Source organism: Cebus imitator, unplaced genomic scaffold, assembly GCF_001604975.1.
Source record: "Cebus imitator isolate Cc_AM_T3 unplaced genomic scaffold, Cebus_imitator-1.0 Scaffold456, whole genome shotgun sequence".
NCBI classification, from domain to species: domain Eukaryota; kingdom Metazoa; phylum Chordata; class Mammalia; order Primates; family Cebidae; genus Cebus; species Cebus imitator.
In genome coordinates this window covers 1465003-1479402 of record NW_016107771.1, presented here as the reverse complement: position 1 = coordinate 1479402, position 14400 = coordinate 1465003, and the positions used below count along the sequence as shown (strand labels likewise).

Sequence of the window (14400 nt, the reverse complement as noted above, 5' to 3'; positions counted from 1 at the left end):
GACACAGGATCTGGCTCTGTCACCCAGGCTGGAGTGCAGTGATGCCATCTCAGCTTATGCAGCCTACGCTTCCCAGACTCAAGCCATCTTCCCACCACAGCCTCTAGAGCAGCTGGGACTATAGGTACACACTACCACACGCCGCTAATTTTTCTGTATTTTTTGTAGAGATCAGGTTTTTCCAGATTGCCCAGACTGGTCTCAAACTCCTGGGCTCCAGCCATCCATCCACCTTGGCCTCCCAAAGTGCTGGAATTACAGGTGTGAGCCAATGTGCCTGGCTGGTGTCTTGTTTTTCAAATGAGCAGCCATAATGCAGACCTACTAAACTATCATTGGCTTCCTTCTTCCCCATTTGACAGGAATTTAGGGGGATACGTGGCTCTATTTTAAACATTATATTCCCAAATTCCCTCTTATCCCCCAGTGCCGTGTTTACAGTATCTGTGGAGGCAAATGTTTGAACCTTGGGAAGCAGCCCAGGACTTCAGGAAGAAATCCAAGTCAAGAGAAAGCTCACTGTAGAATAATTTTGAGGTTAGTAGGCAACATTCCTGGGAAAGCCAGTACCACGAGGCAGCGAGGGGAAGTGCACCCCATTTCCTTGAGGTAGAACAGAGCAGGACCTGGTGGTCATCCACTGAGAGGAAAGAGGAAATGTGCAGCCTAAAATGTCTTTGCAAAATCAAAAATTATCTCTCAAGCCAATGCCAGGATTCTATCAATTTTCTCCTCCTAGATTCTCGTACTATCTGTTTTAATTTTCTAGTTTTAGCTAAATTTTATTTCTATTCCTATAATATATCCTGCTTATAGTATATCCTATATCTTGCTTACTGCTGACAATGCTACAGTAATATATGCTACTTAGAGTAATAACACATTTATTACTATTACTTTAAGATTGTAAATCTATACATACAATAAATGTATCATTTTAATCATTGAGTGTACAGTTGTTTGACATTAAGCACATTCATACTCTACAACCTACAAATCTTTATAAGAAAATGAAATCTACATAAAGTATTTAAGCACTCAGATGTGTGCCTCTGTGAAAGTTAATGGGGAAAAGAGGTAAGATAAGACTCTACTTCTCAGGAATAAAGAATCTGCATACAATAAACATTTAATAATATAAGGTAAATGGTTACAACCCTGTTAGCTCAGGATTTTACTAGTTTAGCTCTGAGAGTTCTGCTTTTCAGGAACATCCTTAGTCTCGGGCAATTTGGGACATTCGGTTTGCTTCCTTACAATGCTCCACCCCTGCACTTAGCATGTTGCATGCATTAGTGGGTGTAATCATCATCATAATCTTCTTTTCGCCAATGAAGGGGCTGAAGGATAGCAGATTAAGTAACTTCGTCAAATATAAGAAACAAGGGGGAGCCAGAATTTAATGCCAAAAATCTAACTTGAAACCCCAAACTCTTGACTCTACTAAACCCAAATTATAACAGAAGAAATAACAAAACTGTGTGCGATCAATTTCAAAACAACCACTGTGAATTCACAAACACACAAGAGCACTATGGTATGTTGAGCAGAAAAGTTTCTAGGGAGAAGTAGACTTGGTCTGAAGAAGTAGACTTGAGCAGGGAAGTTTCTAGGAAGAAGCAGACTTAGTTTGAAAAGGAGGCAGTCAACCCTTCCCGCTTGAGGCAGTAGAAACGAGAAAAAGTAAAGAAAAATGAGTTTAAATGCACAGGATATGTGCTAGCCAGGCTTGTTAGGCTCACAGAGGTTACCCTATTGGTCATTAATTTGTGTGTATATGTGCAGTAAACATCCAACCAGAAGTTTTGTGTATGTGGTTGATAAAGTATGGCAAAACACCCCTGGAAGAAATTATAGAGACAGCAATTCATCTACTTTTGGAAAAGCAAACTTAAAGTAGCATGATTTCTGAAGCAATGACTTTGAGATTTCTTGTGAGAGTCATTTCAGCATCTAACAAGTCTCTGGGGAGAGAGAGTGCATGCATGTGTGTGGGGGCATGTGCACGTGCAGAGTGTGTGTGTGTGTGTGTGTGTGTGTCTCTAAGTTTTGTTTCTTTTTCCCATTGCCAATACCAACGTATTTTATCCAGGGCAATTTTGCAGTTGCCTTATCTTGTATGATAAATTTCAAGCCTATGTTCAATATCACATCTCCTAATGTGACTTCAATCACATTCCCACTGAGTAACAATGGCCTCATAACGATGGAACCTAACAATCTTCAAAGTCACTGTGCATAACACTGCCTGAAAAAGACCTCCCAACCATCAGTATTAGAATAAGCAATGCTGCCACCGACGTATGAAGGATGTAGTTGAAAATACAATTCCAAGAGATTTTTTTAACCATTCTTTCCCTAAATATAAATAACCAGGTTTATAATATTGCTTAAATAAAATATTTAAAGATTCTTTATTGCCTGTTAATTGCAAAAGGAAACGTATGTACTTTATACTTTTTAAACTACACATAGACATTACATTTCACCATTTCATTGATATATCTGACTTAGTTGTCTCTAATAAAAACTTCTAGGCTGGGCACAGTAGCTCATCCCTGTAATCCCAGCACTTTGGGAGGCGGAGGTGGGTGGATTATCCAAGATCAGGAGTTCAAGATCAGGCTGGCCAACATGGTGAAACCCCATCTCTACTAAAATACAAAAACTAGCAGGGCATGGGGGTGGGCGCCTGTAATTCCAGCTATTCAAAAGGCTGAAACAGGAGAATCTCTTGCACCCAGGAGGCAGAGGTTGCAGTGAGCCAAGATTATGCCACTGCACTCCAGCCTGGGGTGACAAGAGTGAAACTGTCTCAAAAAAGTTAAAAAAAAAAAAAAAAGAACTTCTCTAAAATATCATTTTGAGGAATTTGCATTTCCTAAATATTGAAAAAACACACAACATTAGTTGCGTTTTTAATTATCTGCCAGTTAAACTTGATTAGCCTCACCAACCAAGAAAATCAGTACATTCTGATTTTGAAGCCAACTTCTTTTTCTCTAGGAAAAATTAGCCTGCAAATGTTCTGACAGAACTGAGCTAAACCATAATATGGTTTAAATACAACTAGATAGCTTTAGATTTAGAATTTCTGCTGTTTTGCTTCAGAATAATCTAGCCCATTTACTCCTACATTTAGATTTGAATTGCAACTTGCATTTTTTTCCCCTCAGATTTGTTTCTCATTTTAGCTCTCTTAGGATAAGCTTTCCAAGTTGTAACTATAATTCAAACCATAAATACAAGCAGGATTGTCAGTGAGAGAAAAGAAAATAATGTCTTTCCCAAATTATAGAGTCTTTAATAATATTCTCATGGCGCAAAATCTATATGGTATGTCTGTGTGCACATGAACATGGGTGAGCCATCCCCCAAAACAAGACAGAAAGAAAATAGAGGAATGTATAGTACAGATACATATGTATCTTCCTGACAAGAGCTACATAACTTTGGGCAGTTCTTTGATAAGATGAAAGCAATTCTGAACATGAAACTGGCAGGTAGACAGAGATGCCATTTCCATTCATGTATCCATATCACTAAGACTAGCTTGTAGATGCAAATTATGCCATGACTGACTCTTCAGCTCACAGCAAATCCCAATTTTCCTCTACTGCCCATGTTGTATAAATCAATATTTAATATGAAGATTCATTACTTTACTACAATGAAAGAAATTCTCATTATTCCATTGCAGAGTATATTCTAGAAATACTATTTGGATCAATGCATGTAACATTTTTTAAAGACTTAAAATGGCATTGTCTTTGGTTTTTCTTGAACTATATACCAACCCTTGGGGAATATCATCAATCCATAAGGAGCTCCCATATGTAGTTTTACACTAGACATCCTAAGCAAAAAGCCACACTAAGTATCATAGACATATCTTGGTACTGATTAAATTGCTGAATGGGCACATATATATATAATAGACATATATAAAACTGACTCAACATGTCCCTGACATGATTTGAAAATAGCAAAATATGAGAAACTGAATGTGAATGATTGTCTGGGTCTCAGAGAGCCCTAATTCTCTATGTGGGGCTGGACAAACAGGCAGGCATAAAGATTCCCTGCCAGGTAGGGAGGTCAACAGGTTGACTGCATACAACTGTAAGGATAGCTAGACATGAACAAGGTAAGAACCTGACAGACCAGTAGACAAGTTTAACACACATGGGTCAGGTATATGGCACAAGAATAAGATCAAGGACCAGAATGAAAAATATAGCCAGGCATGGTGGTTCCATCCCTGTAATCCCAGCAACTCAGCAAGCTGAGATGGGAGAATCCCTTGAGCCCAGGAGTTCAAAACCAGCCCAGACAACAGAGCAAGACCCATCTCTGCCAAAAATAAAAAAAATACTAGCCAGGCATGGTGGCGTATGTCTGTCCTCCCAGTAATTCCAGATGCTAAGGCAGGAGGATCCTTTGAGCTCAGGAGTTAGAGGTGCAGTGAGCTAAGATTTGCCAGTGAACTCCAGCCTGGATGACAAAGCAAGACCCTGTTTCTAATTTAAAAAAAAAAAAAATGTAGCATGGGCATATCAGAAATATTAGGGGGAAAGATCAGGCAGTAAGAAGTAGGAAATCTGGCCACAAGGGATGAAGTACATAACAAGGAGCCAGGACCACAGACAAAAGGCAAGCAAAATGCAGACAATTCAGACAATATTTCTCCACTGTATTATTTCCAGCACGTGGAAATTTTAAAGAGTTCCTCTAGAGTCATGATCCAATCTCCACGACCTACTCACCTAGGGCTTTATGTGGGGCACCTGGCTGAAATGGGAAGGAGGACAAAAGCAGGGAAATTTGAGACTGTGGCAATCACATTGGTTGTTCGCATGAGACAGACAGGGAAGCATGCATATTTATTCAGTCTATGATCCAACTTGGACATCGATTTTAATCTATATAAACCAAAAACGACTATTTTCATTTCATCTGCTAATGTTCAACCATTCAATAAGCAAGAATATCTATTTTCTCCTTTACATGCATGTCACTTTACAGTTGATGAAGCTCTTCCCAACGAACTTTTTCATTTGACACATATGCTAGAGCCACATTTATATTCTCCCTGACAATCAAAACTTCTCTTTCTCAAAATCAACTCAGCCTCACAGGAAATATATCTTTAATGTTTTATTGTTCCTACTTTCAGTGTCAGATGTTTCTCCTTCACACACATACAGAACCCTTTGATTGAACCTTGGCAAATCAATGAAAGACACATTTGCATTCTAGAACAAGTGCTATTCATTAGTATTTGATCCTTTCCCCAACTTCATACTCAGAAAAGAAAATGTATGACATTTCTTTGATTCCTGTCTATTGAGACTAAGAATACAAGTTTCTCTAAGGGCTTCAAATTCAATCAGAAGCCGAAAACTGTTTCTCAGGGAAGTAATAGAATGAATGCATATTTGCTAACAATGCATAGTGTGTGCTTTTTCATAGGCTAGTTGTACGGACTGAATGGTAAAATATAATCATGTGATAGCCTACAAATTGGAATTTACATTATAAAGAAATAATTCATTTTTCTAATGATCAGATTCATCACAGAAATTTATTTATTTATTTTGTCTTATTTTATTTTTGAGGCAGAGTCTTGTGCCATCGCCCAGGCTGGAGTGCAATGGCACAATCTTGGCTTACTGCAACCTCTACCTCCTGGGTTCAAGTCATTCTCCTGTCTCAGTGTCCTAAGTAGTGAGGACCACAGGTGTGTACCCCCACATCTAGCTAATTTTTGTATTTTTAGTAAAGATGGGGGTCTCACCATGTTGGCCAGGCTGGTCTTAAACTCCTGGCCTCTAGTGATCTGCCCACCTTGGCCTCCCGAAGTGCTGGGGTTGTAGGTGTGAGCCACTGTGCCTGGTTCTTCACAGAAATTTAGTATTTCAATCATCAGTTCTTCAAATCTTCCTCTTAAATGAAGATAGCATTGTTTTGGAAAAATTTAAACACAAGGGCATTTTGGGGACAAATTTAAAGAAACTTCTCAAATTCAGTTTGGAAATAACACTCGAATACAGTTGAGAAATACAACTGAAATCCTCTTGCTGATTGCACATTCTTTACAGAAGTCAGGCTGTCAAGGAGTTGGACTGGGGGTGGTCTTGAAGGGTCACCAGTGGTCGGAAGACTGAAGCAGTGGCTAAAATAGAAATACTAACAAGTGTATTTTAAATGAAGATACATAGCTCTAAATCAAGAGTGTATTTCCTTTTTCATTAATAAATCTCATGTATATTTGAAGTTTACAACATGATGTTATGAAATACATGTAGGTGGTAAAACGGTTATTACAGTGAAGCAAGTTAACATACCTACCATCTGACACGTGTGTGTGTGTGTGTGTGTGTGTGTGAGAGAGAGAGAGAGAGAGAGAGAGAGAGAAAGGGGCAGCTACAATCTACTTAACAAAAATCTCCACTACAATTGTATTAAGTACAGTCCACATGCTACACTTTACATCTCTAGATGTGTTTATCTTACATATCTGCTACTTTGTAACATTTGAGTTACACCTCCCCATCCCCCCACCCACTGTAACCATTGTTTTATCTTCTATCTGTATAAATTTTACCTTTCTTTTTCAGATTCCACATATAAGTGAGATCGTGTACTATTTTTCCATGCCTGGCTTATTTCACTTAGTTTAATGTCCTCCAGGTCCACCCATACTGTGGCAAATGGCAGGGTCTCCTTCTTTTTAAAAGCTAAATAATATTCCATTGTATGTGTATGTAGACCACAATTTCTTTACCCATTCATCCTTTGATGGGCAGTTGTTTCCATATCTTGGATATTATGATAAAAATGCAATGAACATGGGAGTGCAGATATATTTACAAGCTGTGGTTTCATCTACTTGGGGTATATACCCAGAAGAGTAACTGCTGAGTTATATGGTAGCTCTATTTTTAATTTCTTTAGGAGCTTCCACGCTGTTTTCCATAATGGCTTTACCTATCTACATTTCTACCAACGTGTACTAGAGTTTCCTTTCCCAGGAGTGTATTTTCTAGTAGGTTTTTCTGGCTATGTAATTTCAGTGCTTCTTCTCCTCTGCATAAATAACAAATGCTCACAGTAAGAGAGGTTGTGACATTTGAAAACAAAAATCGACCAATATTGTTTCTATATGATTAGCCCCTCTAACAGACCCCTGAGGAGGCCTCTTTGTCTCTTGATGCCTGAGGAGTCAATTTCTTGGTAAAAATCTAAACAATGCAAACAGACCATATTCTTAGAAAAGCTCCCGGAATGGATTAAACCTCCAAGGAAGGTGGTAACTCACCTACAAGTCTAGGTAACTAGTCCTCTAAATAGCATTTAAGTTTCCTACAGGATAAAATCCAAGGAAAGTGTGCTGGGACTATGATCCCTTGAGCCCTGTCTCTGCAGAGATTGGGGTTCAGCACTCGCCGCACTCTGGTTCCAGATTTCTTCAGCCCATCTCCTAGATACACATATCCCAGGACTCAAGATGTGCCAAACTGTACCAAGTTCCCAGTATGCTATGCTATCTCTCATCTGCCCTTTTCCTGCCTAGAATACTCCTTCCCCCATTTCTCTACTTGGCTTTTTATTTACTTACTTATTGATTGATTGATTGATTGAGACAGGGTCTTGCTCTGTGACCCAGGCTAGAGTGTAGTGGTGTGATCTCAGCCCACTGCAACCTTCCCCTCCTGGGCTCAAGCGATTCTCATGCCTCAGCCTCCTGAGTAGCTGGGATTACAGGTGCTTGCCACTACAACCAGCTAATTTTTCTATTTTGGGTAGAGATAGGGTTTTGCCATTTTGGCCAGGCTGGTCTTGAACTCCTGACCTCAAGTAACCTGCTTGCCTTGTCCTCACAAAGTGCTGGGATTACAGGCATAAGTTGCCTGGCCTCTACTTAGCTATTTCTAACCCTATACAGTACTCCATCACAATGCTTTCCTGAGCACGATGGTTTTACACAACTGGTTCGCCCACTAGAATCTGAGTTTTCTGAAAACAGTAACTGTTTCCTTTTGTGTTCCCAGTATCTCACACGTACAAGAGATACTAGATAAATGTTTGGTGACTGAGCAGATGGAGTTACAGGTATCAGTAAAACACCAGGGCAATTGGCTGTGCCACTGGTGCACTACCCTCTTGGCATGCTATGGACAATAAACTGAGAGTTCCAGAATATACTGGAGCATCTCCTGCAACTCTTAAATACGTATTACATGGGATGAAAAGCTGGAAGCACAGCCTGGCTAGGGTGGGTTAAACTGCCACAAAATTTAGAAACTTGCTTGCAGTCAGTTAAGTCAGGACTAGGGCATCCCCATCAGATTCTCTTACAGCAAAATGGGAAAGGTCATGAGGTTGGAAAGCTGAAAATGTCTATTTTGAAAAGAGCATCTGTTTTTCATTCCCCATCACACTCCCATATCCTTTTATGTTTTCCAGAGGAAAACAGAAACACATAAAATACCTCAAACAAAACTGAATACAAGTTCAAATCAAGGCAGGTAAACACTGGGTGGGATTGCAAGCACATACAAATACTTGCAATACCAGAAAACTCCAAGTTAAGGAAAACCAAAGACAAAGTAATACCAGGAGGCAGGTACACTTTGCAGGCAATGAACTAGAGGCAAACACAAAGATCAAAGGAAACCTCACAGTGAAATAAGCTGAAACCATCAGGATCCTTTCCACCAGAGGAGCTGTGAGTCAAATAAAATATAAGTTAAGTGAATGTAATATCAAAAGGCAGTAAAGACAATTTCAAATAATACTATTTAGGAATCAAAACAAAATTGGGTAAAGTTTAAATAAAAGCTTCTGTTCTTAAATCAAACTAACACAGTAGAGATGTAAAATGAAAACCCTTTGGTAACTTAATACATTGGAAAGTATACTGAAAAGGAAAATAAACCCAAAATAATCACATAAGAAAATGAAAATACTGAGCAATCAAAGTAAGATGGGAAAATATCAAGAGAAACACACAACTAAAACGATGATAAAAACTTAAAGGAGAAGGCCTATATGTTAATACTTATAAAAACCAAATGTAAATGATGAAAACCTTGTACTTTTGCCTCAAGGAAATGAGCTAGCTGATTGTTTAACTGTTTGTCCTAACATTCGGAACTTGCTCTAACTCAAAAGAAGCAATGAACGCTGTGACTCTCATAACTCCCCAACTACTTAATTCATAAAGTAAAACAGACCACTTTCAGAACATAAACACATTCTTATACACAGAAAGAAGAGAAAGAAAAAGAAAGTTTATTTTGGGTACTTAGTTTAGGAAATATAAAATATGTTCTTCTTGTTCTGCACTATTCTTACGACAGATGCAAAATCTAAGCCTAATAAGGTTAAATGATCTCTTTGAGAACCCAGACCGAGTAGTGAGATCACTGGGACTTAAGTCCAATGTCTCATCCTCCAGTTCAGGTTTCTGGCCATCACAGGAGGCTGTTGCCACATACCCCAGCCCAACTGAAGGGGGAATCAAATATTAAAAGACACCTTTCTGGGACATGACACATTTTATCATGTAAATTACAGCTAGACAGGAGGAATAAATTCTAATGTTCTATAGGACTGTAGGATGACTATGGTTAACAATAATGTATTATATAGTTTCAAACAGCTGGAAGAAGGATATTTAATGTTCCCAATAAAAAGAAATGATAAATGTTCAAAATTATGATATGCTAATTACCATGTTCTGATCACTATATAGCATATATATCAAAACATCCCTCAGTATCTCATGCATATGTACAATTATTATTTATCAATTAAGACTTTAAAAAAAGAAAAATCAATCCTTAAAATAGCCCATTATAGCAGTGGTAATGGGAAGATGATCTTGAACCAAAAAATTTTAACTACATTTTGTTTTTAAAAGTAGATAGAATAAATTTAAAAGAACCAACAAAATCAAGAAGAAAAATAGCATTTCTAAATATTTATAAACATTTCCTTTCTTCATCTTACCCCTAACAAGTATTGTTATAAAATTCTTTTCAATTTCTGGGATAGAATTTAAACAAATGCATATGACTGACTGTTACTGTTAAAAACACTAACGATTTTCATCACCCTAAATATCTCTATTTATGGACTCAATCAGCACCTTCTCACCAGAACCCAGCATAGCACACATTTCAAAGGGGACTCTAAATTTCAAAGCCACTGAGAAATCATGGAGACTTCTTTCCTTCTCTACCAGAAAAAAAGAAAAATACTGGACATGTTTCCACTTTAGAATATTTTTTCAGCTATGCTTTAATGTCATGGAAACATATCAAAACATCATCAAAAATGTAAGAATCTTCTTGAAAGCCTTCCCCAAGAGAATTTTATTTTAGAAAAATAATTATACTTACATATATTTATGCATGTGGTCCTTGTTTATAAAATATTCATTTGGCCATTTTATGCCCTCTCCAAATAGTTGCTGAATGTGTATTCTAAGAGCTAGAGATACAACAGTCAACAAAACAGCCAATATCTCTGATTTTGTGGGGCTTGCAGAGAGAGCCACACAAATACACAAATCAGTATATAATAGCTGGAGTGGTATCAGGTGCTATGAAGGAAAAAATGCAGAGAAAAGGGACAGTTAGGAAAGAGGTGCTATTTTATCTCTGGTAGTTAGAGAGGGTGTCATCTGAGCATTGGGTACCCAATTCAAACTATGCACTCATTAGCACACGTCAAACAGTACCCCAAACAATTCCATACAAAGTTGCCGTAGAAATCATCCTCCTGTTAGTTCTCTTGATAAGTTGATCACTGGCTTCATTAACCCTCATCACCACACAAGGGCTCACATGACTAACCCTACCATTATGGCCTCTAGCTGTAATATGATTTATTTCTCATGTGGCATTTATTGCTATAAATTTCCCTCTAGACACTGCTTTAAATGTGTCCCAGAGATTCTGGTACATTGTATCTTCATTCTTGTTAATTTCAAAGAACAACTTTATTTCTGCCTTCATTTCATTGTTTATCAAGTCGACATTCAGGAGCCAGTTGTTCAGTTTCCATGAAGCTGTGCAGTTCTGAGTTAGTTAATTCTGAGTTCTAATTTGATTGCTCTGTGGTCTGAGAAACTGTTTGTTATGATTTCCATTCTTAGGAATTTGCAGAGGAATGATTTACCTCCAATTATGTGGTCAATTTTAGAGTAGGTGCAATGCAGTGCTGAGAATAATGTATATTCTGTGGATTTGGGGTAAAGATTTCTGTAGATGTCTATTAGGTTCTGCTTAGTCCAGATCTGAGTTCAAGTCCTGGATATACTTCTTAATTTTCTGTCTTGTCGATCTGTCTAATATTGACAGAGGAGTGTTAAAGTCTCCTACTATTGTTGAGTGGGAGTCTAAGTCTTTTTGTAGGTCGTTAAGAACTTGTTTTATGTACCTGGGTGCCCCTGTATTGAGTGTGTATATATTTAGGATCGTTAGCTCTTCCCCATCTGACAAAGTGCTAATATCTAGAATCTACTAAGAACTAAAACAGATTTACAAGAAAAAAACAAACCCATCCAAAAGTGGGAAAAGGATATGAACAAACACTTTTCAAAAGAAGACATATATGAGGCCAACAAACACAGGAAAAAATGCTCATCATCACTGATTATTAGAGAAATGCAAATCAAAACCACATTGAGATACCATCTTATGCCAGTTAGAATGGCAATCATTAAAAAATCTGGAGACAACAGATGCTGAAGAAGATGCGGAGAAATAGGAACATTTTTACACTGTTGGTGCGAGTGTAAACTAGTTCAACCATTGTGGAACACAGTGTGGAGCTTCCTCAAGGACCTAGAAATAGAAATTCCATTTGACCCAGCAATCCTATTACTGGGTATATACCCAAAGGATTATAAATCATTCTATTATAAAGACACATGCACACTTATGTCCATAGCGGCACTGTTTACAATAGCAAAGACCTGAAACCAACCCAAATGCCCATCAACGAAAGACTAGACAAGGAAAATGTGGCACATATACACGATGGAATACTATGCAGCCAAAGAAAATGATGAGTTTGTGTCCTTTGTAGGGACATGGATGAATCTGGAAACCATCATTCTCAGAAAACTGACACAAGAATAGAAAATCAAACTCCGCATGTTCTCACTCATAGGTGGGTGATGAACAATGACAACACAGGGGCACAGGGAGGGGAGCATCACACACTGGGGTCTGGTGGTGGGGGGCAAGGGAGGGACAGTGGGAGGATGGGGAGGTCAGGGATGGATAACATGGGGAGAAATGCCAGATGTAGGTGACGGGGAATGGAAGCAGAAAACCACATTGCCACGTGTGTACCTATGCAACAGTCCTGCATGATCGGCACATGTACCCCAGAGCCTAAAGTATAATAAAAAAATAAAAAATTAAAATTAAAATTAAAAAGCCAACTTTTTCTTACATTATTTCAGTTACTGAGTCATCACTGCCTATCTAAAATCTCCCCCACCATCTTTGAAAGAGTATGAAATTCCCCCTTAAAAAAAAAAAAAAATGACTATTCCCTCTTACCCATGTGTTACTCTTAAATTCTAGTATAAATGCAAGAATATTTGCCTACACTTTCTTGCAATGAGACATTTTCTCATTCAGTTTGGCTTAGGACAGTGTCCTCTTGCTAGAAATAATTAGAAGAGAGAGGAAATGTGGGCTTGAGAAGAAAAAGAGGTGATTAACAGCAGCAGGTTTTTATAGCCTTGGAGGAGAGAATACAAAGAGACAAGTGACATGGGTGTAGTCTGCTGGTGCGGAGGGAGTAGAGGCATCCAGGCAGATGACCTCTGAATTCCTGGTCTCCACACAGATTCATTCAGGACCTAAATCAGATATGGATGACAATTTCCAAACTGATCTCCACTGCGGCCTCCTCTTCTAAACTCTAACTGCGTGTGTGCTGCTTCCACTTGAACATCTCAATGTTCTGTCCTATCCAATGTATGTTCTGTCCTATCAGAAACATTTTTCTCCCAAAGCCCTGTGGTCTCGTTAATGTCCATCAGCATTCGCATCTCTACTCAAACACCCCTTCCCTGAGGAAGGCTTCCCTCACATTAAGGCCAGATGGAGCCGCCCTGGTATTGTAGCCCCCATCCCACCCCCTCACCGTCTTGATTCTGTTCATCATTATGTACTACTTGTGTAAGTGTCTGCTAAATGTCAAGGCCCCCCAACAGCCTCCAAGCCACTTACAGGGGATGCATGTTTCTTTTGCCCACTGCTGTGTGCATTGCCAGATCTAAGCTCTTGGCCGGTGCACAAAGAGCAGTCAGTAAACATTTGGTGACTAAATGAATGAATGACGTGATGCAGAGGACAGACATGAAGTAAAGGGTCATTCATGAAACAAAGACTCTCTAGTACATTCCTTTTGCGAGAGACATCAATTTCAAAATGCTGAATTGAGTAACAGTAAATAAGGCTGATCAAAATTAGTCCTTGTATTAGCTTTGGGTTTTATTTATCTCCTTAAATATCAATATTATTCTGCATCTAAAGAACCAGGAAGGACACTGAGGGGAGAAATCAGTGACCTCACATCCAAAAAAAGTAATCAGAGGCTGGGCATGGTGGCTTATGCCTGTAATCCCAGCACTTGGGAGGCCGAGGTGGGTGGATCACTTGAGGTCAGGTGTTCCAGACCAGCACGAGCAACATAGCAAGACCCTCGTCTCTACAAAAAAAAAAAGATAAAAATTAGCTAGGTGTGGTGGCACACACCTGTAGACCCAGCTACTCAGGAGACTGAGGAAAAGAATCGCTTTAATCCACAAGTTGGAAGTTACAGTGAGCTGAGATTGTGCCACTGCACTCCAGCCTAGGCAACAGAGCACAACTCTGTATTAAAAAAAAAAAAAAAAGTAATCAGGAAGTTACTGAACCCTTCATTAGCTATTCAGACAGACACAAAAAGGGGAGATCTCCTGTATGTTTTACCTACAATAAAACAACCAACTCTTTCACAGCTTCATCATCTCCTCAGTCACATTACTTTTTCCCCACCAAGGTCGAGTTGCCCAACCTCAAAATTTCCTGCCTTTGGGGTTTCAGCAATGTGGCCTTTGAGTTGAAAGGGAAATGCAGTATTTCTTTTGTTCTCATATTCTTCAGTCCTTTCCCCTCCTCGCTGTACTAAAATACAACTGCAGTGAGAGGAAACATTCCAGCCTTAACCTTTAATAACAGCTTTATAAGTAAAATTAGTTTAACATCCCAAAGAAATTCATTGAAGTTCTAGCCTTAATCCATCAGCCTGGATGCAGAAAACAAGATATGGTGGAAAAGTGGGTATGTAAAATAGAGAGAATATTATTAACAATCAAACGTATTA

The 14400-nt window shown here is 38.7% G+C and overlaps 1 protein-coding gene across 17 annotated transcripts in view; it reads right to left on the bottom strand.

Annotated features, from left to right (window-relative positions):
• The window catches only part of NEBL (nebulette), a 490627-nt gene that overhangs the window by 131541 nt on the left and 344686 nt on the right, over positions 1-14400 (bottom strand). Inside the window, exon 26 of one of the 17 annotated variants that reach the window (XM_017511915.1) lies at positions 14227-14322. The exons of the other annotated variants lie outside the window; for them this stretch is intronic. Within the exon in view, the coding sequence (XP_017367404.1) occupies positions 14318-14322 (5 nt within the window). The 3' untranslated portion in view covers positions 14227-14317. Of the gene's footprint in view, positions 1-14226; positions 14323-14400 lie in introns of those variants that run through there. 17 annotated transcript variants of the gene reach the window in all.